This window comes from Pezoporus flaviventris, unplaced genomic scaffold, assembly GCF_033815535.1.
Source record: "Pezoporus flaviventris isolate CSIRO_AGI_PZ_B2104156 unplaced genomic scaffold, CSIRO_AGI_Pfla_v1 ptg000746l, whole genome shotgun sequence".
Classification (NCBI taxonomy): Eukaryota; Metazoa; Chordata; class Aves; order Psittaciformes; family Psittacidae; genus Pezoporus; species Pezoporus flaviventris.
The window spans coordinates 47,724-72,887 of record NW_026893291.1 but is presented as its reverse complement, the minus strand read 5'-3'; the positions used below and the strand labels follow the sequence as shown (position 1 = coordinate 72,887).

The following is a 25,164-nucleotide window of genomic DNA, read 5'->3' as shown; positions in this document are numbered from 1 at the left end:
TGGCGGGCTCTATGGGTCCTCCTATGGGTTTTATTGGGGGTCTGTGGGTCCTCTATGGGGCTCTAGGGGTTCTCTATGGGGTCCCTGTGGGTCTCTATGGGACTTTATGGGGTCTCTATGGGGCTCTATGGTATTATGGGGGTTCTATGGGGCTCTAGGGGGTCCCTATGGGGCTCTGTGGGGATCTATGGGGTCCCTATGGGGCTCTGTGGGATCCCTATGGGTCTGTATGGGATTATGGGGTTCTATGGGTCCTCTAGGGGACTCTAGGGTGTCCCTATGGGTCCTCTGTGGGTCTCTATTAAACTTTATGGGGTCTCTATGGGTCCTCTATGGGGTCTCTATGGGGCTCTATGGGTCCTCTATGGGGTCTCTATGGGGTCTCTATGGGGCTCTATGTGTCCTCTATGGGGTCTCTATGGGGCTCTATGGGGCTCTATAAGGAGCCAATGGGCGGAGGGGCTGAAAAGGAACAAAACCGACTGAAAATGGGGATGAAAAAGCACGGAAATGCCTCAAAAACGGCTGAAAATCGAAGCTGAAAATGGAAAATTTTCAGAAAAATGAACGAAAATTCAACTTGAAGATTGAAATTGGGAAATTTTGAGTTCGGAAATGGAAATTTGGAGGAAAACGAATGAAAAATGTTTGAAAATTTAAATGGAAATTTTAAATCGAGGACGTAAATAGAAATTTAAAATTAAAATTACAAATTGTAATGAAAAATTTAAATTTAAAATTTTAAATTTCAAATGTTTAATTCAATTAAAATTCTATTTTCAAGCCGGGTTTTTAAATTGATAGTTTTTTGGTTGATGAAATCGGGTGAAAACAAAGGGGAATTGGGCAAAAAACTTAAATTTTAGGATGAAAATTAAAATTGAAAATTGAAATTTCAAATTTTCAACTAAAAATGAAAATGAGGGGTAAAAATAAGTGAATTAAAAGTGGATTAAAATTGGAATTAAAATCGAAAAAACTAAAATGAAACTTAAAATTTGAATTGAAATTTATGAAATTTATGACAATTTTATTAAATCTGAAATCTCAATTTTTGAAATTGAAATTAAATTTTAAATCTTGAGAATGGGGTGAGAATGATAAGCATGAATTAAAAGCGGATAAAAATTGGAATTAAATTCGAAAAAACTACAAAATTAAGTGTAAAATTTAAATTTAAAATTGGAATTTAAAATCTGAATTTAAAATTTAGATTTTTCCTGAGATTTGGATGAAAATAACATTAAAATTCGATTTCTAATTTACATTCTAAAGATGTGGGTGAAAATTGGGGAAAAATGAAAATTAAAATAGGTGAAAATTGAAATTTTAAATTTAAATTTCTAGAAAGTTAAAATTGAAGTGGAAAAAATTGAAATCTAAAATTTAAATTTTAAACTTTCAAGCTGAAAATTGGGTGAAAATGAAACAAATTCAAAGCGGATTAAAATTGAAATTTTAAAGGAAAATTTAAATAGAAAATTTTTGAAATATTAAATTTAACATTGAAATTTTGATTTAAAAACTGAATAACCCAAAACAACATGAATTAAACCCAAAATAACATGAATTAAACGTGATATAAAGCGAATCAAACGCGATATAAAACGAATTAAACACGATATAAAATGAATTAAACGCGATATAAAGTGAATTAAACCCAAACCAGCATGAATTAAACCCAAAATAGCATCAATTAAACGCGATATAAAGTGAATTAAACCCAATATAAATTGAATTAAACGCGCTATAAAGTGAATTAAACCTGATATAAAGTGAATTAATCGCGATATAAACTGAATTAAATGTGATATAAAGTGAATTAATCACGATATAACGCAAATTAAACGCGATATAAAGCGAATTAAACCCAAAACAACATGAATTAAACCCAAAATAACATCAATTAAACGCGATATAAATTGAATTAAACTCGATATAAAGCGAATTAAACGCGATATAGTGAATTAATCGCGATACAAACTGAATTAAACATGATATAAAGCGAATTAATCGCGATATAAAGTGAATTAATCGCGATATAAAGGGAATTAATCGCGATATAAAGCGAATCAAACGCGATATAGTGAATTAATCGCGATACAAACTGAATTAAACATGATATAAAGCGAATTAATCACGCTATAAAGGGAATTAATCGCGATATAAAGGGAATTAATCGCGATATAAAGCAAATCAAACGCGATATAAAGTGACAATCGCGATATAAAGTGAATTAATCGCGATGTAAAAGGAATTAATCGCGATATAAAGCAAATCAAACGCGATATAAAGTGACAATCGCGATATAAAGTGAATTAATCGCGATGTAAAGGGAATTAATCGCCATATAAAGCGAATCAAACACAACATAAAGTGACTTAATCGCGATAGAAAGCGAATTAATCGTGATATAAAGGGAATTAATCGCGATATAAAGGGAATTAATCGCGATATAAAGCGTATCAAACGCGATATAGTGACTTAATCGCGATATAAAGCGAATTAATCGCGATATAAAGGGAATTAATCGCGCTATAAAGGGAATCAAACGCGATATAAAGTGACTTAATCGCGATATAAAGGGAATTAATCGCGATATAAACTGAATTAATCGCAATATAAAGCAAATCAAACGCGATATAGTGACTTAATCGCGATATAAAGGGAATGAATCGCGATATAACTGAATTAATCGCGATATAAAGCAAATCAAACGCGATATAGTGACTTAATCGTGATATAAAGCGAATTAATCGCGATATAAAAGGAATTAATCGCGGTATAAAGAGAATCAAACGTGATATAAAGTGACTTAATGGCGATATAAAGCGAATTAATCGCGATGTAAAGCGAATCAAACGCGATATAAAGTGAATTAATCGCGATATAAAGGGAATTAATCGCGATATCAAGCGAATCAATCGCGATATAAAGTGAACTAAGCCCGCTATGACGTCATTCCCACTCCATCTAAGGCTCCCAAAGGCGTCTTTTGGGTCCAAAAAGGCGGATTTCGGTTAAAGGAGGAGCTTCGAGGGCGCGGCCAATCAGAGCGCGGCGAGGGGGCGGGCCTTCAGGGAGCGGCGGCCAATGAGGAGCGAGGGGCGGGGTCAATGGGGCTGGTCCAGGAGGGGCTGGGCGAAGGCCTGGGCCAGCTGCAGTGGGGCGGAATGGGGGGGTATTATGGGATGTAAGGGGGTATTATGGGATGTAAAGGGGTATTATGGGATGTAAAGGGGTATTATGGGGTGGAATGGGGTATTATGGGATGTAAAGGAGTATTATGGGATGTAAAGGGGGTATTATGGGATGTAAAAGGGGGTATTATGGGGTGTAAAGGGGGTATTATGGGGTGTAAGGGGGGTATTATGGGGTGTAAAGGGGTATTATGGGGTGTAAAGGGGGTATTATGGGATGTAAAGGGGGTATTATGGGGTGGAATGGGGTATTATGGGGTGTAAAGGGGGTATTATGGGGTGGAATGGGGTATTATGGGGTGTAAAGGGGGTATTATGGGGTGTAAAGGGGGTATTATGGGGTGTAAAGGGGGGTATTATGGGATGTAAGGGGGTATTATGGGATGTAAAGGGGGTATTATGGGGTGTAAAGGGGTATTATGGGGTGTAAAGGGGGTATTATGGGGTGGAATAGGGGTATTATGGGGTGTAAAGGGGTATTATGGGGTGTAAAGGGGGGTATTATGGGATGTAAGGGAGTATTATGGGGTGTAAAGGGGTATTATGGGATGTAAAGGGGGTATTATGGGGTGTAAAGGGGGTATTATGGGATGTAAAGGGGTATTATGGGGTGGAATGGGGTATTATGGGGTGTAAAGGGGGTATTATGGGGTGTAAAGGGGTATTATGGATGGAATGGGGGTATTATGGGGTGTAAAGGGGGTATTATGGGATGTAAAGGGGGTATTATGGGGTGTAAAGGGGGTATTATGGGGTGTAAGGGGGGTATTATGGGGTGTAAAGGGGGTATTATGGGATGTAAAGGGGGTATTATGGGGTGGAATGGGGTATTATGGGGTGTAAAGGGGGTATTATGGGGTGGAATGGGGTATTATGGGGTGTAAAGGGGTATTATGGGGTGTAAAGGGGGTATTAATGGGGTGTAAAGGGTGGTATTATGGGATGTAAGGGGGTATTATGGGATGTAAAGGGGGTATTATGGGGTGTAAAGGGGTATTATGGGTGTAAAGGGGGTATATGGGGTGGAATAGGGGTATTATGGGGTGTAAAGGGGTATTATGGGGTGTAAAGGGGGGTATTATGGGATGTAAGGGAGTATTATGGGGTGTAAAGGGTATTATGGGATGTAAAGGGGGTATTATGGGGTGTAAAGGGGGTATTATGGGATGTAAAGGGGTATTATGGGGTGGAATGGGGTATTATGGGGTGTAAAGGGGGTATTATGGGGTGTAAAGGGGTATTATGGGATGGAATGGGGGTATTATGGGGTGTAAAGGGGGTATTATGGGATGTAAAGGGGGTATTATGGGGTGTAAAGGGGTATTATGGGGTGTAAGGGGGGTATTATGGGGTGTAAAGGGGTATTATGGGGTGTAAAGGGGGTATTATGGGGTGTAAAGGGGTATTATGGGATGTAAAGGGGTATTATGGGGTGGAATGGGGGTATTATGGGGTGGAATGGGGTATTATGGGGTGTAAAGGGGGTATTATGGGATGTAAAAGGGGTATTATGGGATGTAAAGGGGGTATTATGGGGTGGAATGGGGTATTATGGGGTGTAAAGGGGTATTATGGGGTGGAATGGGTATTATGGGGTGTAAGGGGGTATTATGGGATGTAAAGGGGTATTATGAGTGGAATAGGGGTATTATGGGATGTAAGGGGGTATTATGGGGTGTAAAGGGGTATTATGGGGTGGAATGGGGTATTATGGGGTGTAAAGGGGGTATTATGGGATGTAAAGGGGGTATTATGGGATGTAAAGGGGGTATTATGGGGAGGAATGGGGGTATTATGGGGTGGAATGGGGGTATTATGGGATGTAAAGGGGTATTATGGGATGTAAAGGGGGTATTATGGGGTGTAAAGGGGTATTATGGGATGTAAAGGGGGTATATGGGGTGGAATGGGGGTATTATGGGGTGGGAATGGGGTATTATGGGGTGTAAAGGGGGTATTATGGGATGTAAAAGGGGTATTATGGAGATGTAAAGGGGGTATTATGGGGTGGAATGGGGTATTATGGGGTGTAAAGGGGTATTATGGGGTGGAATGGGGTATTATGGGGTGTAAAGGGGGTATTATGGGATGTAAAGGGGGTATTATGGAGTGGAATAGGGGTATTATGGGATGTAAAGGGGGTTTTATGGGGTGTAAGGGGTATTATGGGGTGGAATGGGGTATTATGGGGTGTAAAGGGGGTATTATGGGATGTAAAGGGGGTATTATGGGATGTAAAGGGGGTATTATGGGGAGGAATGGGGGTATTATGGGGTGGAATGGGGGTATTATGGGATGTAAAGGGGTATTATGGGATGTAAAGGGGGTATTATGGGGGTGGAATGGGGGTATTATGGGATGTAAAGGGGGTATTATGGGATGTAAAGGGGGATTATGGGATGTAAAGGGGGGTATTATGGGGTGGAATGGGGTATTATGGGGTGTAAGGGGGGTATTGTGGGATGTAAAAGGGGGTATTATGGGATGTAAAGGGGATTATGGGATGTAAAGGGGGGTATTATGGGGTGGAATGGGGTATTATGGGGGTAAAGGGGGTATTATGGGGTGGAATGGGGTATTATGGGTGTAAAGGGGTATTATGGGGTGTAAAGGGGGTATTATGGGATGTAAGGGGGGTATTATGGGATGTAAAAGGGGGTATTATGGGGGTGTAAAGGGGTATTATGGGGTGTAAAGGGGTATTAGCGTTGTGTAAAGGGGGGTATTATGGGATGTAAGGGGGTATTATGGGATGTAAAGGGGGTATTATGGGGTGTAAGGGGGGTATTATGGGGTGTAAAGGGCTATGGGGTGTAAAGGGGGGTATTATGGGATGTAAGGGGGTATTATGGGGTGTAAAGGGGTATTATGGGATGTAAAGGGGGTATTATGGGGTGTAAAGGGGGTATTATGGGATGTAAGGGGTATTATGGGGTGGAATGGGGTATTATGGGGTGTAAAGGGGGTATTATGGGGTGTAAAGGGGTATTATGGGATGGAATGGGGGTATTATGGGGTGTAAGGGGGTATTATGGGATGTAAAGGGGGTATTATGGGGTGTAAAGGGGGTATTATGGGTGTAAGGGGGGTATATGGGGTGTAAAGGGGTATTATGGGGTGTAAAGGGGGGTATTATGGGATGTAAGGGGGTATTATAAGGTGTAAAGGGGGTATTATGGGATGTAAAGGGGTATTATGGGGTGGAATGGGGTATTATGGGGTGTAAAGGGGGTTTATGGGGTGTAAAGGGGTATTATGGGATGGAATGGGGGTATTATGGGGTGTAAAGGGGGTATTATGGGATGTAAAGGGGGTATTATGGGGAGGAATGGGGGTATTATGGGGTGGAATGGGGGTATTATGGGATGTAAAGGGGTATTATGGGATGTAAAGGGGGGTATTATGGGTGGAAATGGGGGTATTATGGGATTAAAGGGTGTATTATGGGATGTAAGGGGGGTATTATGGGGTGTAAAGGGGTATTATGGGATGTAAAAGGGGGTATTATGGGGTGGAATGGGGGTATTATGGGGTGTAAAGGGGTATTATGGGGTGTAAAGGGGTATTATGGGATGTAAAGGGGGGTATTATGGGGTGGAATGGGGTATTATGGGGTGTAAGGGGGGTATTATGGGATGTAAAAGGGGGTATTATGGGATGTAAAGGGGGTATTATGGGGTGGAATGGGGTATTATGGGGTGTAAAGGGGTATTATGGGGTGGAATGGGGTATTATGGGGTGTAAAGGGGGTATTATGGGATGTAAAGGGGTATTATGGAGTGGAATAGGGGTATTATGGGATGTAAAGGGGTTATAATGGGGTTACTATGGGGTGTAATGGGGTATAACGGGGTGTGATGGGGTTATTATGGGATATAATGAGGGATAATGGGGTCATTATGGGGTGTAATGGGGTTCAATGGGGTGTGATGGGGTTATTATGGGATGTAATAGAGAACAATGGGGTTATTATGGGATGTAATGGGGTTATAATGGGGTTATAATGGGGTTTAAGGGGGGGTAATGGGGGATAATGGGGTTTAGTGGGGTTATTATGGGATGTAATGAGGTTATAATGGGGGATAATGGGGTTTAAGGGGGGGTAATGGGGGATAATGGGGTTCAGTGGGGTTATTATGGGATGTAATGGGGTTATAATGGGGGATAATGGGGTTCAGTGGGGTTATTATGGGATGTAATGGGGTTATAATGGGGGATAATGGGGTTTAAGGGGGGGTAATGGGGGATAATGGGGTTCAATGGGGTTATTATGGGATGCCGGCCCCCACCTGGATGCAGATCCCTGCTCCGGGGTCCTCTCCCAGCTCCAGGCTCACGCTCGCCTCCGGCCGTGGGGCCCCTTCCCGGTGCTCCCGAACCTCTGGGGTGGGGGGAAATGGGGACCCCAATGGGTCTCAATGCACCCCAATGCATCCCAATGGACCCCAATGGACCCCAATGCACCCCAATGCACCCCAATGGACCCCAATGGACCCCAATGCACCCCAATGGACCCCAATGGACCCCAATGCACCCCAATGCACCCCAATGGACCCAATGGACCCAATGCACCCCAATGGGTCCCAATGCACCCCAATGGACCAAATGGACCCCAATGGACCCCAATGCACCCCAATGGACCCCAATGAACCCCAATGCACCCCAATGGGTCCCAATGCACCCCAATGGACCCCAATGCACCCCAATGAACCCCAATGGACCCCAATGCAACCCAATGGACCCCAATGGACCCCAATGGGTCCTAATGCACCCCAGTGGGTCCCAATGGCCCCATAGGACCCCAATGGACCCCAATGCAACCCAATGCACCCCAATGGACCCAATGGACCCCAATGGACCCCAATGGACCCCAATGGACCCCAATGGCCCCATAGGACCCCAATGGACCCCAATGGACCCAATGCACCCCAATGCAACCCAATGAACCCCAATGGACCCAATGGACCCCAAAGCACCCCAATGAACCCCAATGCACCCCAATGCACCCCAATGAACCCAATGGACCCCAATGGGTCCCAATGCACCCCAATGGACCCCAATGGGTCCCAATGGACCCCAATGCATCCCAATGGACCCCAATGCACCCCAATGGACCCCAATGGCCCCATAGGACCCCAATGCACCCCAATGGACCCCAATGGGTCCCAATGCACCCCAATGCATCCCAATGGACCCAATGGGTCCCAATGCACCCCAATGGACCCCAATGCACCCCAATGGACCCCAATGGACCCCAATAGACCCAATGCACCACAATGAACCCAATGCACCCCAATGGGTCCTAATGCACCCCAGTGGGTCCCAATGGCCCCATAGGACCCCAATGGACCCCAATGGACCCCAATGCAACCCAATGCACCCCAATGGACCCAATGGACCCCAATGGACCCCAATGGACCCCAATGGACCCCAATGGACCCCAATGGCCCCATAGGACCCCAATGGACCCCAATGGGTCCCAATGCACCCCAATGGACCCCAATGGACCCAATGCACCCCAATGCAACCCAATGAACCCCAATGGACCCAATGGACCCCAAAGCACCCCAATGAACCCCAATGCACCCCAATGCACCCCAATGAACCCAATGGACCCCAATGGGTCCCAATGCACCCCAATGGACCCCAATGGGTCCCAATGGACCCCAATGCATCCCAATGGACCCCAATGCACCCCAATGGACCCCAATGGCCCCATAGGACCCCAATGCACCCCAATGGACCCCAATGGGTCCCAATGCACCCCAATGCATCCCAATGGACCCAATGGGTCCCAATGCACCCCAATGGACCCCAATGCACCCCAATGGACCCCAATGGACCCCAATAGACCCAATGCACCACAATGAACCCAATGCACCCCAATGGGTCCCAATGGACCCCAATGGACCCCAATGGGTCCCAATGCACCCCAATGCACCCCAATGGACCCAATGGACCCCAATGCACCCCAATGGACCCCAATGGACCCCAATGCACCCCAATGGACCCCAAGGGGTCCCAATGCACCCCAATGGACCCAATGCAACCCAATGGACCCAATGCACCCCAATGCACCCCAATGGACCCAATGGACCCCAATGGACCCCAATGAACCCAATGGACCCCAATGCACCCCAATGGACCCCAATGGGTCCCAATGGACCCCAATGGACCCCAATGGACCCCAATGAACCCAATGGACCCCAATGCACCCCAATGGACCCCAATGAACCCAATGCACCCCAATGAACCCCAATAGACCCCAATGCAACCCAATGAACCCAATGGACCCCAATGGACCCAATGCACCCCAATGCACCCCAATGCACCCCAATGGACCCAATGGACCCCAATGGACCCCAATGGACCCCAATGGACCCAATGCACCCCAATGCACCCCAATGGACCCCAATGGGTCCCAATGCACCCCAATGGACCCCAATGGGTCCCAATGCATCCCAATGCACCCCAATGGACCCCAATGGACCCCAATGGACCCCAATGCACCCCAATGGACCCCAATGGACCCAATGCACCCCAATGAACCCCAATGCACCCCAATGGGTCCCAATGCACCCCAATGGACCCCAATGAACCCAATGAACCCCAATGGACCCCAATGGCCCCATAGGACCCCAATGAACCCAATGGACCCCAATGGACCCCAATGCACCCCAATGGGTCCCAATGCACCCCAATGCACCCCAATGAACCCAATGCACCCCAATGGACCCCAATGGACCCAATGCACCCCAATGCACCCCAATGGACCCAATGCACCCCAATGGCCCCATAGGACCCCAATGAACCCCAATGGACCCCAATGCAACCCAATGCACCCCAATGGACCCCAATGCACCCCAATGGACCCCAATGGGTCCCAATGCACCCCAATGGGTCCCAATGCACCCCAATGCACCCCAATGGACCCCATGGCTCTCACCCTTCCGGAAGCGCTCGGCGTCGAAGGCCAGGACGAGCTGGCCGTGGGGCAGGTTGGGGGGCGCGTGTGGGGCGCGGAGCCTCAGCGCCCCCTGGTGGCCCGGAGGTCCCGGGCGGAGGCGGAGGTAGAGGCCACGGCGGGTGCTGGCTACCAAAAGGCCCAGCCCCACAAGGAGCTGCCCCATAGGGCTATGGGGCGCAGTGGGGCTGAGGAGGAGGCGGGGCAGGAGGTGTGGGGCAGGGGCGCTATGGGGAGCTGGGGGGTGGTGCTCGAGGAGGAAGTCGCCGGGGGGCAGGAGGAGGGAACTGCAGGGGGAGCCGGCGGCGAGGAGGGAGACGAGGAGGCAATGGGGGCCTATGGGGGGCAGAGGGACACATAGGGACATGTAGAGACCCATAGAGACACATAGGGACCCATAGGGACCCATAGGGACACATAGAGACCCATAGAGACACATAGAGACACATAGGGACCCATAGGGACCCATAGAGACCCATAGAGACCCATAGGGACCCATAGGGACCCATAGAGACCCATAGAGACCCATAGAGACACATAGGGACCCATAGGGACCCATAGAGACCCATAGAGACCCCATAGAGACCCCATAGAGCCACACAGAGCCCCCCAGAGACCACATGGAGACGCATAGGGAGCCCCATAGAAACACATAAGGACCCATAGAGACCCCATAGAGACCCCTTAGAGACCCATAGAGACCCCATAGAGAACCATAGAAGCCAATAAGGACCCATAGAGACCCATAGAGACCCCACAGAGCCCCACAAAGACCCCATAAAGACCCATAAAGCCCCCATAGAGACCCCATAGAGATCCATAGAGACCACAAGGAGACCCATAGAGACCCCACAGACCCATATAGACCCCTATGGACCCCACAGGGACCCATAGAGCCCCATAGAGCCCCCATAAAGACCCCATAGGGACCCATAGAGACGCATAGAGACCCCATAGAGACCCCATAGAGACCCCATAGAGACCCCATAGAGACCCAGAGAACCCAATAAGGACCCATAAGGACCCATAGAGCCCCATAGAGCCCCCATAGAGACCCATAGAGCCCCATAGAGCCCCATAGAGCCCCCATAGATACCCCATAGAGCCCACATAGATACCCCATAGAGCCCCATAGAGCCCCACAGAGCCCCATAGAGACCCCATAGAGACCCATAGAGCCCCATAGAGCCCCACAGAGCCCCATAGAGACCCCATAGAGACCCATAGAGCCCCATAGAGCCCCACAGAGCCCCATAGAGACCCATAGAGACCCCATAGAGACCCATAGAGCCCCATAGAGCCCCATAGAGCCCCATAGAGACCCCATAGAGACCCATAGACCCCCCCCCATTGGCCTCACCCTCGGCGGGGGGCAGCGGCTGGGGGCTGCTCAGGGTGAGGGTCACGTGGGGGGGCGGGGCCTGGGTGGCGGAGGGGGCGGGGCCTGGGTCGGAGGCTCCGCCCCCGGCCTCCGCCTCCTCCTCCTCGGGGGCGGGGCTTCCGGAAGAGCCAATCAGAGGCGGCGCCTGCGGCTGCTGGGGGCGGGGTCGCTTCCCACCTGGGGGGGGGAGGGAATGAGGCCCCATAGGGACCCCATAGAGACCCCATAGAGACCCCATAGAGACTCCATAGAGACCCCATAGAGACACATAGAGACACATAGAGACCCCATAGAGACCCCATAGAGACCCATAGAGACCCATAGAGACACATAGAGACACATAGAGACCCCATAGAGACCCATAGAGACCCATAGGGACCCATAGAGAGCACATAGAGACCCATAGAGACCCCATAGAGACCCCATAGAGACCCCATAGAGACCCATAGGGACCCATAGAGACCACATAGAGACCCATAGAGACCCATAGAGACCCATAGAGACACATAGAGACACATAGAGACCCATAGGGACCCCATAGAGACCCCATAGAGACCCATAGAGACCCCATAGAGACCCATAGAGACCCCATAGAGACCCCATAGAGACCCCATAGAGACCCATAGAGACCCCATAGAGACCCATAGAGCCCCCATAGAGCCCCCATAGAGACCCCATAGAGACCACATAGAGCCCCATAGAGACCCATAGAGACTCCATAGAGACCCATAGAGACCCAAAGACACCCCATAGAGACCTATAGACCCCCCATAGACCCCCCACAGACCCCCCCATAGACCCCCATAGACACCCCATAGACCCCCATAGACCCCCCCATAGACACCCCATAGTGCCCCATAGACCCCCATAGACCCCCATAGACACCCATAGACACCCCACAGACCCCCATAGACCCCCATAGGCCCCCATAGACCCCCCACAGACCCCCATAGACCCCCATAGACACCCCATAGACCCCCCATAGACCCCCACAGAGCCCCCACAGACCCCCATAGACCCCCATAGACCCCCCATAGACCCCCCATAGACCCCCACAGAGCCCCCACAGACCCCCATAGACCCCCATAGACCCCCATAGACACCCCATAGACGCCCCATAGAGCCCCCATAGACCCCCTTACCTGTGCTCCCCGGCTCGGGCCTGGGGGGCAGGACCCTATAGACCCTATAGGGGCTGCGTCCGTGGGGCTGGGATCTATGGGGCAGCTCCTGGAACTCGGGGCTCTTATGGAGGGCGCAGCGGAGCCGGGACTTCCAAGCAGCGGGGTCCGGGGGGGCACCGGGGGGCAGGCGGCCCTTGAACTCAGCCCAGGCCTATGGGGGGCAATGGGGGGCTATGGGGTGATGTGGGGTGATGGGGGGCTATGGGGTGATGGGGGGCTATGGGGTGATGGGGGCCTATGGGGTGATGGGGGGCAATGGGGGTCTATGGGGCGATAGGGGTCTATGGGGTGATGGGGGTCTATGGGGTGATGGGGGGCAATGGGGGGCTATGGGGTGACAGGGGACAATGGGGGTCTATGGGGCAATGGGGGTCTATGGGGCGATGGGGGTCAATGGGATAATGGGGTCTATGGGGTGATGGGGGCAATGGAACCAATAGGGATCAATGGGGCCAATAGGGATCAATGTTCAACGGCACCCCATAGAAATCAATGGCACCCCATAGAGATCAACAGCGCCCCATAGGGATCAATGGCACCCATAGACCTCAACAGCGCCCCATAGCGAATCAACAGCGCCCCATAGGGATCGATGGCACCCATAGACCTCAACAGCGCCCCATAGCGAATCAACAGCGCCCCATAGGGATCGATGGGACCCATAGAGCTCAACACCGCCCCATAGCGCTCAACACCGCCCCATAGCGATCAATGGCACCCATTGGCATCAATGGCACCCATAGGGCTCAACAGCGCCCCATAGGGATCGATGCGACCCATAGACCTCAACAGCGCCCCATAGCGACCAACGGCACCCATAGACCTCAACAGCGCCCCATAGCGAATCAACAGCGCCCCATAGCGACCAACGGCACCCATAGACCTCAACAGCGCCCCATAGCGACCAACGGCACCCATAGACCTCAACAGCGCCCCATAGCGAATCAACAGCGCCCCATAGGGATCGATGGGACCCATAGAGCTCAACACCGCCCCATAGCGATCAATGGCACCCATTGGCATCAATGGCACCCATAGGGCTCAACAGCGCCCCATAGGGATCGATGCGACCCATAGACCTCAACAGCGCCCCATAGCGACCAACGGCACCCATAGACCTCAACAGCGCCCCATAGCGAATCAACAGCGCCCCATAGCGACCAACGGCACCCATAGACCTCAACGGCACCCGTAGACCTCAACGGCGCCCCACATCGCCCCATAGCGACCCATGAGGCCCCGCCCACCCCCCCCGACGTGATGACGTCACCTTGCAGAGCGCGCTCCCGCCCCGTTGCCATGGGATGCGCAGCGCCGTCCGCTCGGGGTCGTCCCACACCAGCCCCTCGTAGCGCCCGCTCGAAACCTGCTCCAGCAGCCAGGCCCGCAGGCGACGCTGGGGAAGGGGGGGGGGCGGCGACATCGCGCGCCTGTCGCGACAGCGGGGCTCGGGGGGGGGGGGGGAAAAACCCGCGACAGACGGGTGGAGGGGAGGAAGCGTCGCGATAGAGCGCCTAAAACTATGGCGATAGCGCGACGAAAACTATCGCGATAGCGCGACGAAAACTGTCGCGATAGCGCGACTAAAACCGTCGCGATAGTGCACCTAAAGCGGTCGCGACAGAGCGCCGAACCCCCCTGCGATGGCACACCTAAAACTATCGCGATAGCGTGACTAAAACTGTTGCGATAGCGCGACTAACACTATCGCGATAGCGCGACTAAAACCATCGCGATAGTGCACCTAAAGCGGTCGCGACAGAGCGCCGAACCCACCCCGCGATGGCGTGCCTAAAACAATCGCGATAGCGCGACTAAAACCGTCACGATAGCGCGGCTAACACTATCGCGATAGCACACCTAAAACCGCGATAGCACGCCCGAAAGAGGTCGCGACAGAGCGCCGAACCCCCCCCCCGCAATGGCGCGACTAACACTATCGCGATACCGCGACTAAAACCGTCGCGATAACATGACTAACACTATTGCAATAGCGCTCCTAAAACCGCGATAGCGCGCCTGAAGGAGGTCGCGACAGAGCGCCGAACCCCCCCCCGCGATGGCGCGCCTAAAACTATCGCGATACCGCGACTAAAACCGTCGCGATAGTGCACCTAAAGCGGTCGCAACAGAGCGCCGAACCCCCCGCAATGGCGCGACTAACACTATCGCGATAGCGCGACTAAAACCGTCGCGATAGTGCACCTAAAGCGGTCGCGACAGAGCGCCAGACACCCCCCCCCCCCGATAGCGCGCCTAAAACTATCGCGATAGCGCACCTAACTCTATCGCGATAGCGCGGCTAAAACTGTTGCGCTAGAGCGCCAAACCCTTCTGTGACAGCGCTCCTAAGAACCCCCGCGATAGCACGCCTCACACTATCGCGATAGTGCGACTAAAACCGTCGCGATAGTGCACCTAAAGCGGTTGCGATAGAGCGCCAAACCCCTCTGTGACAGCGCTCCTAAAAACACTCGCGATAGCGCACCTAACACCGTCGCGATAGCGCATCTAAAACCGTGATAGAGCACCTAAAACTGCGATAGCGCGCCTAAAACTGTGATAGCGCTAACACCATCGCGATAGCGCGCCAAAAACCGCGATAACGCGCCCAAAACCAGTCGCGACAGCGCGCCTAAAACCGCGATAGCGCTAACACCGTCGCGATAGCGCGCCCAAAACCAATCGCGGCAGCGCTCCCAACCCCCCCCGCGATAGCGCACCTAAAACCACGACAGTGCTCCTAAAAAATATCGCGATAGCGCGCCTAAAATCGCGATAGCGCGCCAAAAACCGGTCGCAACAGCGCGACTAAAGCACAATAGCGCTAACACTGTCGCGATAGTGCGCACACCATCGCGACAGCGCGCCAAAAAACCGCGATAAGGCGCCCAAAACCAGTCGCGAAAGCGCGCCTAAAACCGCAGTAGCGCTCCTAACCCTATCGTGACAGCGCGCCAAAACCCGCGACAGCGCTCCTAAAACCGCGATAGCGCTAACACCGTCGCGATAGAACGCCAAAACCCGCGGTAGCGCACCTAAGCCCTATCGCGACAGCGCTCCCAAACCCCCCCGCGATAGCGCATCTACACCCGCGACAGCGCTCCTAACAAATATCGCGATAGCGCGCCTAAAATCGCGATAATGCGCCAAAAAAATCGCGACAGCGTGCCTAAAACCGTGGCAGCGCTCCTAACTCTATCGCGACAGCACGCCTAAAACCGTGATAGCGCTAACACTGTCACGATAGTGCGCACACCATAGCGACAGCGCGCCAAAAACCGCGATAAGGCGCCCAAAACCAGTCGCGACAGCGCGCCTAAAACCGCGGTAGCGCTCCTAAGCCCTATCGCGACAGCGCTCCCAAAACCTGTCGCGACAGCGCACCTAAAACCGCGGCAGCGCTCCTAAAAGGCCCCGTGATAGCGCACCTAAAACCGCGATAGCGCGTCCAAAACCAGTCGCGACAGCGCGCCTAAAACAGCGATAGCGCTAACACCGTCGCGATAGTGCGCCAAAAACCGCGGTAGCGCTCCTAACCCTGTCGCGACAGCGCTCCTAAAAATCCCAGCGATAGCGCGCTCAAAACCAGTCGCGACAGCGCGCCAAAAACCGCGATAACGCGCCCAAAACCAGTCGTGACAGCGCGCCTAAAATTGCGACAGCGCTCCTAACCCTGTCGTGACAGTGCTCCTAACCCCTATCGCGACAGTGCTCCTAAACCCCCCCACGATAGCGCACCTAAAACAACAATAGCGCGCCCAAAACCAGTCGCGACAGCACGCCTAAAACAGCGATAGCGCTAACACCGTCGCGATAGCACGCCTAAAACCGCGATAGCGCGCCCAAAACCAATCGCGGCAGCGCACCTAAGCCCTATCGCGACAGCGCTCCCAAAACCCCCCGCGATAGCGCACCTAAAACCGCGACAGCGCTCCTAATATCGCGATAGCGCGCCTAAAATCGCGGTAATGCGCCAAAAAACAGTCGCGACAGCGCGCCTAAAACCGTGGCAGCGCTAACTCTATCACGACAGCGCGCCAAAAACCGCGGCGGCGCACCTAAGCCCTATCGCAACAGCGCGCCAAAAACCGCGGTAGCGGGCCTAACCCCTATCGCGACAGCTCGCCGAAAACCGCGATAGCGCGCCAAAAACCGGTCGCGACAGCGCGACTAAACCCGCGATAGCGCTAACACCGTCGCGATAGCGCCCACACCATCGCGACAGCGCGCCAAAAACCGCGATAACGTGCCCAAAACCAGTCGCGACAGCGCGCCTAAAACCGCAGTAGCGCTCCTAACCCTATCACGACAGCGCGCCAAAAACCGCGGCAGCGCTCCTAACCCCTATCGCGACAGCGCGCCAAAACCCGCGGTAGCGCGCCAAAACCCGCGGTAGCGCGCCTAAAACCGCCGTAGCGCGCCAAAACCCGCGACAGCGCGCCAAAACCCGCGGCAGCGCGCCAAAACCCGCGACAGCGCGCCAAAACCCACGATAGCGCGCCTAAAACCGCGATAGCGCGCCAAAACCCGCCGTAGCGCGCCAAAACCCGCGACAGCGCGCCAAAACCACCCCCCCCTCCCCCGTTTCTCTCTCTCTCTCCTTCCCCCCCCCTCCCCACGCGTCTTTTCCCCGCGCTTCCTCCGGGGGTCACGTGTTTCGGGGGGCGGCGCCTCCACCACCACCACCACCACCACCACCACCACAAAGCGGCGCTTCCCGTTGGAGGAGGCTGCGCAGGCGCCGTTCGTAGGCCACGCCCCCTTCCCCATCCAGGCGCCGGGTCCTCCCCGCCGCTAGGTGGCGCTCGGCGGCGGCGCGGAGCTCATCCGGGTCGTAAAGGGGGAGCGGGTCGAGGCCGTGGAGGTTGACGAGGCCGACGAGGTACTCGGTGTAGTGCCCCCTAGCGGCGGGGAGGAGCGAGGCGTGAACGGAGGGGGGTCGGAGGCTCTATGGGGCGCTCAGCCCCATAGCGCTGCCCCATAAGCGCTCACCGGCAGAGCCCCGCGTGGTCTTTGGGGGCGTGGCGACCGCAGGGTTGGTCCTTGAGGCCTAAGGGGGTTTCTTTCTGCTCCAGCAGGAGGCAGCCGCCTATGGGGCAGAAGAGGGGGGGGGGGGGATAGGGGGCGGACCCATAAGTGTGGGGTGGATATGGGGGGGGGGATATGGGGGGAAATGGGGGGGGGGGGGGTCTTACCGCCGGGGGGAGGGGGGAAGGCGGCGGGGGGCTGGGTCTCGAAGGGGATGGAGGCGTCCTGGAAGGGAGGGGTTAGGGGGCAGCCCCATAGAGAGGCGTAGAGACCCCATAGAGACCCCGCAGAGCCCCATAGGGACCCATAGAGACCCCATAGGGACCCATAGACACCCCATAGAGCCCTACAGAAACCCCACAGCACCCCATTGAGTGCCATAGCGCCCCATAGGGACCCATAAAGAGACCAGAGAGCCCTACAGAAACCCCATAGCACCCCATAGAGCCCCATAGAAAGCCCACGGAGCCCCATAGAAACCCCACAGCACCCCACAGAGACCCCATAGAAGCTGCATAGCGCCCCATAGAGCCCCATAGGGCTCAAAGCACCCCATAGATACCCCGTAGTGCCCCACAGAAACCCATAGCACCCCATAAGCACCCCACAGACCCCTCATTGCACCCCATAGAGCCCCATAGAAACCCAGAGCTCCCCATAGACACCCAGAGCAACCCACCGACCCCCCACAGACACCCATAGAGACCCTGCAGAGCCCCATAGAAACCCCACAGTGACCCATAGAGACCCCCATAGAGAGCCATAGCACCCCATAGAGAGCAATAGATCCCTACAGAAACCCCACAGCACCCCAGGGAGACCCCATAGAGCCCCATAGAAAACCCCACAGCACCCCATAGAGTGCCATAGCACCCCATAGAAACCCAGAAAAACCCCACAGAGGCCCCATAAAAAACCCATAGCACCCTGAGACCCCATAGAAACCCCATAGCACCCCACAGAGCCCCACAGAAACCCCATAGTGCCCCATAGAGACCCATACCGACCCATAGGTACCCCATAGAGCCCGACAGAAACCCCATAGCACCCCATACTGACCCTATAGAGCCCCACAGAAACCCCACAGCACCCCACAGAGACCCCATAGAGCCCCACAGAAGCTGCAGAGCACCCCATAGGGCTCAAAGCACCCCATAGATACCCCGTAGTGCCCCACAGACACCCATAGCACCCCACAGACCCCCTCATAGCGCCCCATAGACACCCAGAGAGACCCTTTTGGGACCCATAGAGACCCCGCAGAGCCCCATAGGGACCCATAGAGACTCCATAGGGAACCATAGACACCCCATAAGGACCCATAGAGACCCCATAAGGACCCATAGAGACCCCATAGGGCCCCATAGAGACCCCATAGGGACCCATAGAGACCCCATAGAGACCCCATAGGGACCCCATAAGGACCCATAGAGACCCCATAGGGACCCATAGAGACCCCATAAGGACCCATAGAGACCCCATAGGGACCCATAGAGACCCCATAGAGACCCCATAGGGACCCATAGAGACCCCATAGGGACCCCATAAGGACCCATAGAGACCCCATAGGGACCCATAGAGACCCCATAAGGACCCATAGAGACCCCATAGGGACCCCATAAGGACCCATAGAGACCCCATAGGGACCCATAGAGACCCCATAAGGACCCATAGAGACCCCATAGGGCCCCATAGAGACCCCATAGGGACACATAGGGCCCCATAGAGACCCATAGCGCCCCATAGCGCCCCATAGCGCACCTGGAGGAGCCGCTGCAGGCGGGGGGGGCTCCAGTCCCGCAGGTGGAAGATGCAGTCCCGGGGGTGATGCCCATGGAGGGAGCCACGTAGGGGGCAGCTTTCAATGGGGCAGGTCTGGGGGGGGGGGGGAGATGGGGGTCAGCCCCATAGAGATCCATAGGAAGCCCTTAGAGACCCCATAGAGACCCATAGAAACCACACAGAGACCCACAGAGCCCCATAGAGACCCCATAGAGATACACAGGGACCCCATAGAGACCCATAGGGACTCAAAGAGACCCCATAGAGACCCATAGAGACCCATGAAGACCCCATAGAGACCCCATAGAGACCCATAGGGACCCACAGACACTCCATAGAGAACCCACACAGACCCCATAGAGAACCATAGAGACCATAGAGACCCACAGAGACCCCATAATGGCCCATAGAGACCCATAGAGACCCATAGGGACCCATAGAAACCACATAGAGACCCCACAGAGCCCCATAGTGACCCATAGAGACACCATAGAGACCCATAATGACCCAGAGACCCATAGATACCCACAGAGACCCATAGAGACCCATAGTGACCCATAGAGACCCCAAAGAGACACCACAGAGCCCCATAGTGACCCATAGAGCCCCATAGAAACCCCAAAGACCCACAGAGCCCCATAGTGACCCATAGAAACCCCATAGACCCCATAATGACCCATAGAGACCCATAGAGACCCACAGAGACCCACAGAGCCCCATAGTGACCCATAGAGACCCCATAGAGCCCCACAGAGCCCCATAGAAACCCCATAGAGACCCCACAGAGCCCCATAGAAACCCCATAGAGACCCCACAGAGACCACATAGAAACCCCATAGAGCCCCATAGAGACCCCATAATGACCCACAGAGACCCATAGAGACCCACAGAGCCCCATAGAGACCACATAGAAACCCCACAGAGCCCCATAGAGACCACATAATGACCCACAGAGACCCACAGAGCCCCATAGTGACCCATAGAGCCCCATAGAAACCCCACAGAGACCCCACAGAGCCCCATAGTGACCCATAGAGACCCCATAGAGACCCCATAATGACCCAGAGACCCATAGATACCCACAGAGACCCATAGAGACCCATAGTGACCCATAGAGACCCCATAGAGCCCCACAGAGCCCCATAGAAAACCCCATAGAGACCCCACAGAGCCCCATAGAGACCCATAGAAACCCCATAGAGACCCCATAGAGCCCCATAGCTGCCCCATAGCTGCCCCATAGCTGCCCCATAGCGCCCCCTAAGCTCACGTTGCGGGGGTGGAAGGGGCGGCTGCAGCCGCTGCAGAACTGGTGCTGGCACTGGGAGCACTGGAGGTGGAGGCAGCCCCCCCGGGCCAGGGCAAAGCGAGCCCCACAGCTCGGGCAGCCTATGGGGCACAGGGTTAGCGAGGGGGAGAGCCAGAGGGACCCATTGGGACCCATAGAGACACCATTGGGACCCATAGGGACCCATAGGGACCCATAGGGACACATAGGGACACATAGAGACCCCATAGGGACACATAGAGACCCCATAGGGACATATAGGGACCCATAGAGACCCACAGAGACCCCATAGGGACATATAGGGACCCCATAGGGACCCATAGAGACCCCATAGGGACACATAGAGACGCCATAGGGACATATAGGGACCCATAGAGACCCCCAGAGACCCCATAGGGACATATAGGGACCCAATAGGGACACATAGGGACCCATAGAGACCCACAGAGACCCCATAGGGATACATAGAGACCCATAGGGACACATAGAGACCCATAGAGACCCATAGAGACCCCATAGGGACAAATAGGGACCCATAGAGACCACATAGGGACCCATAGAGACCCATAGGGACCCATAGAGACCCATAGGAACCCCATAGAGACCCATAGGGACACATAGAGACCACATAGGGACCCATAGAGACCCCATAGGGACACATAGAGACACATAGGGACCCATAGAGACCCATAGGGACACATAGAGACCCCATAGGGACCCATTGGGACCCATAGAGACCCATAGAGACCCCATAGGGACACACAGACCCCCATAGAGCCCCACAGAGCCGCCATAGAGCCCCATAGATCCCCATAGAGCCCCCATAGAGCCCCATAGAGCCCCCATAGAGCCCCATAGAGCCCCCATAGAGCCCCCATAGAGCCGCCCCACAGCGCCCCCTAGCGCACCGATGCTGTGCTCCTGCAGGAAGTCCTCCAGCCCCACGGCGGCCGCCGCTTGGGGGGCGCTGGAGCCGAGCCAGGCCTCAAAGGCAGCGCAGGACAGGGAGGCGTGGGCAGGGAGCCACTGGGACCCATAGAGACCCATTGGGACCCATAGGGACCCATAGAGACCCATTGGGACCCATAGGGACCCATAGAGACCCCATAGGGAGCCATAGGGACCCATAGAGACCCATTGGGACCCATAGAGACCCATAGGGAGCCATAGGGACCCATACATACCCATTGGGACCCATAGAGACCCCCATAGGGAGCCACTGGGACCCATAGAGACCCATTGGGACCCATAGAGACCCCCATAGGGAGCCATAGGGACCCATAGAGACCCATTGGGACCCATAGGGACCCATAGAGACCCCCATAGGGAGCCATAGGGACCCATAGAGACCCCATAGACCCCCATAGATACCCCAAAGACACCCCTTAGAGCCCCATAGAGCCCCCATAGACCCCATAGAGACCCCACAGACCCCCATAGAGACCCCATAGAGCCCCACAGAGACCCCACAGAGACCCATAGAGCCCCATGGAGCCCCCCCAGCCCCCCATAGAGACCCCCCAGCCCCCATAGAGCCCCATAGAGACCCCCCAGCCCCCCATAGAGACCCCCCAACCCCCCATAGAGCCCCATAGAGACCCCACAGCCCCCCATAGAGCCCCATAGAGACCCCCCAGCTCTCCATAGAGCCCCATAGAGACCCCACAGCCCCCCATAGAGCCCCATAGAGACCCCACAGCCCCCCATAGAGCCCCATAGAGACCCCCCAGCTCTCCATAGAGCCCCATAGAGCCCCCCCAGCCCCCCATAGAGCCCCATAGAGCCCCCCCAGCCCCCCATAGAGCCCCATAGAGCCCCCCCCAGCCCCCCATAGAGCCCCATAGAGCCCCCCCAGCCCCCCATAGAGCCCCATAGAGACCCCCCAGTCCCCCATAGAGCCCCATAGAGACCCCACAGCCCCCCCATAGAGCCCCATAGAGCCCCATAGAGCCCCATACCGGGCGCTGGCAGCGGGGGCAGCAGCTGTGTTTGCATTGGGGGCACTGGGCAGGGCCTTGCTCCGCCTCGAAGATGAAGCCAAAGGAGCACTTGGGGGCAGAGGAGAGGCCTCGCTGTGGGGCTGCCCCATAGACACCCCATAGAGCCCCACAGACCCCCATAGACACCCCATAGAGCCCCATAGAGCCCCATAGACACCCCATAGGGCCCGAGAGAGCAGAGGGAGGGGGCGTGTCCTCGGTTGACCACGCCCCCTCGGCATTATAGCGCCCCCTGGCGGCCGTGCCGCAGCACTCCCCCCCCCCATAGCCTTCCATAGGCACCCCATAGAGCCCCATAGAGCCCTATAGAGCCCCCATAGAGCCCCCATAGAGACCCCACAGAGCCCTATAGAGCCCCCATAGAGCCCCATAGAGACCCATAGAGCCCCATAGAGCCCCACAGAGCCCCATAGAGCCCCATAGAGCCCCCATAGAGCCCCATAGAGCCCCATAGAGTCCCCATAGAGACCCCATAGAGACCCCATAGAGCCCCATAGAGCCCCATAGAGACCCCATAGAGCACCACAGAGCCCCTAGAAACCCCATAGAGCCCCATAGAGACCCCATAGAGCACCACAGAGCCCCATAGAGCCCCCATAGAGCCCCGTAGAGACCCATAGAGACCCCATAGCTGCCCCATAGAGACCCCATAGCGCACCTGGGGGCACCAGAGGAACTGGGGGTCTCGCTCGAGCTCCAGCTCCGTCAGCTTCTGGCTGAAGAGCTCATAGGTGGCCGGGTCCAGGCACTGGCGGAGCTGCAACCCATAATAAGCCCTTAGAGCCTGTAATAACCCCATTGTAACCCCATTGTAACCCCATTGTAACCCCATTGATCCCCATTATAACCCCATTGTAACCCCATTATAACCCCATTGTAACCCCATTATAAACCCATTGTAACCCATTATAAACCCATTATAACCCCATTGTAACCCCATTATAAACCCATTGTAACCCCATTGTAACCCCATTATAACCCATTGTAACCCCATTATAACCCCATTGTAACCCCATTATAACCCATTGTAACCCCATTATAACCCATTATAAACCATTGTAACCCCATTGTAACCCCATTATAAACCCATTGTAACCCCATTGTAACCCCATTATAACCCATTGTAACCCCATTATAACCCCATTGTAACCCATTATAAACCCATTGTAACCCCATTGTAACCCCATTATAACCCATTGTAACCCCATTATAACCCCATTGTAACCCCATTATAAACCCATTGTAACCCCATTGTAACCCATTATAACCCCATTGTAACCCATTATAAACCCATTGTAACCCATTGGTAACCCCATTATAAACCCATTGTAACCCCATTGTAACCCATTATAACCCCATTGTAACCCATTATAAACCCATTGTAACCCCATTGTAACCCCATTATAACCCATTGTAACCCCATTATAACCCCATTGTAACCCCATTATAAACCCATTGTAACCCCATTGTAACCCCATTGTAACCCCATTATAACCCATTGTAACCCCATTATAACCCCATTGTAACCCCATTATAACCCATTGTAACCCCATTGTAACCCCATTATAACCCATTGTAACCCCATTATAACCCCATTATAACCCATTGTAACCCCATTATAACCCATTGTAACCCATTATAAACCCACTGTAACCCCATTGTAACCCCATTATAACCCATTGTAACCCCATTATAACCCCATTGTAACCCCATTATAACCCCATTGTAACCCCATTATAACCCCATTGTAACCCCATTATAACCCATTGTAACCCCATTACAACCCCATTGTAACCCATTATAACCACATTGTAACCCCATTATAACCCCACTGTAACCCCATCGTAACCCCATTACAACCCCATTGTAACCCATTATAACCCCATTATAACCCCATTGTAACCCATTATAAACCCATTGTAACCCCATTGTAACCCCATTATAACCCCATTGTAACCCATTATAAACCCATTGTAACCCCATTGTAACCCCATTATAACCCATTGTAACCCCATTACAACCCCATTGTAACCCATTATAACCCCATTATAACCCCATTATAACCCCATTATCCCCCATTATAAACCCATTGTAACCCCATTGTAACCCCATTATAACCCCATTGTAACCCATTATAAACCCATTGTAACCCATTATAAACCCATTGTAACCCCATTATAACCCATTGTAACCCCATTACAACCCCATTGTAACCCATTATAACCCCATTAAACCCCATTGTAACCCCATTACAACCCCATTGTAACCCATTATAACCCCATTGAACCCCATTATAACCCCATTGAACCCCATCGTAACCCCATTACAACCCCA

General features: G+C 53.2%; 2 protein-coding genes across 2 annotated transcripts in view; both read right to left on the bottom strand.

The window, feature by feature from the left end:
• Positions 1 to 10,227: 10,227 nt before the first annotated feature.
• Positions 10,228 to 14,152, bottom strand: LOC133264317 (interferon regulatory factor 9-like). Its single transcript, XM_061444265.1, has 4 exons — positions 14,000 to 14,152; positions 12,670 to 12,880; positions 11,525 to 11,722; positions 10,228 to 10,289 (listed from the first exon to the last, which is right to left on the bottom strand). The coding sequence occupies exons 1-4, from the start codon at positions 14,150 to 14,152 to the stop codon at positions 10,228 to 10,230; spliced, it is 624 nt and encodes a 207-aa protein (XP_061300249.1).
• A 3,228-nt stretch (positions 14,153 to 17,380) lies between these two features.
• The window catches only part of RNF31 (ring finger protein 31), a 32,249-nt gene continuing 24,465 nt past the window's right edge, over positions 17,381 to 25,164 (bottom strand). Inside the window, 8 exon segments of the mRNA XM_061444264.1 lie at positions 17,381 to 17,633; positions 17,725 to 17,821; positions 17,928 to 17,985; positions 19,522 to 19,635; positions 20,813 to 20,931; positions 21,739 to 21,856; positions 22,789 to 22,878; positions 23,489 to 23,587. Coding sequence (XP_061300248.1) covers positions 17,381 to 17,633; positions 17,725 to 17,821; positions 17,928 to 17,985; positions 19,522 to 19,635; positions 20,813 to 20,931; positions 21,739 to 21,856; positions 22,789 to 22,878; positions 23,489 to 23,587 — 948 coding nt within the window.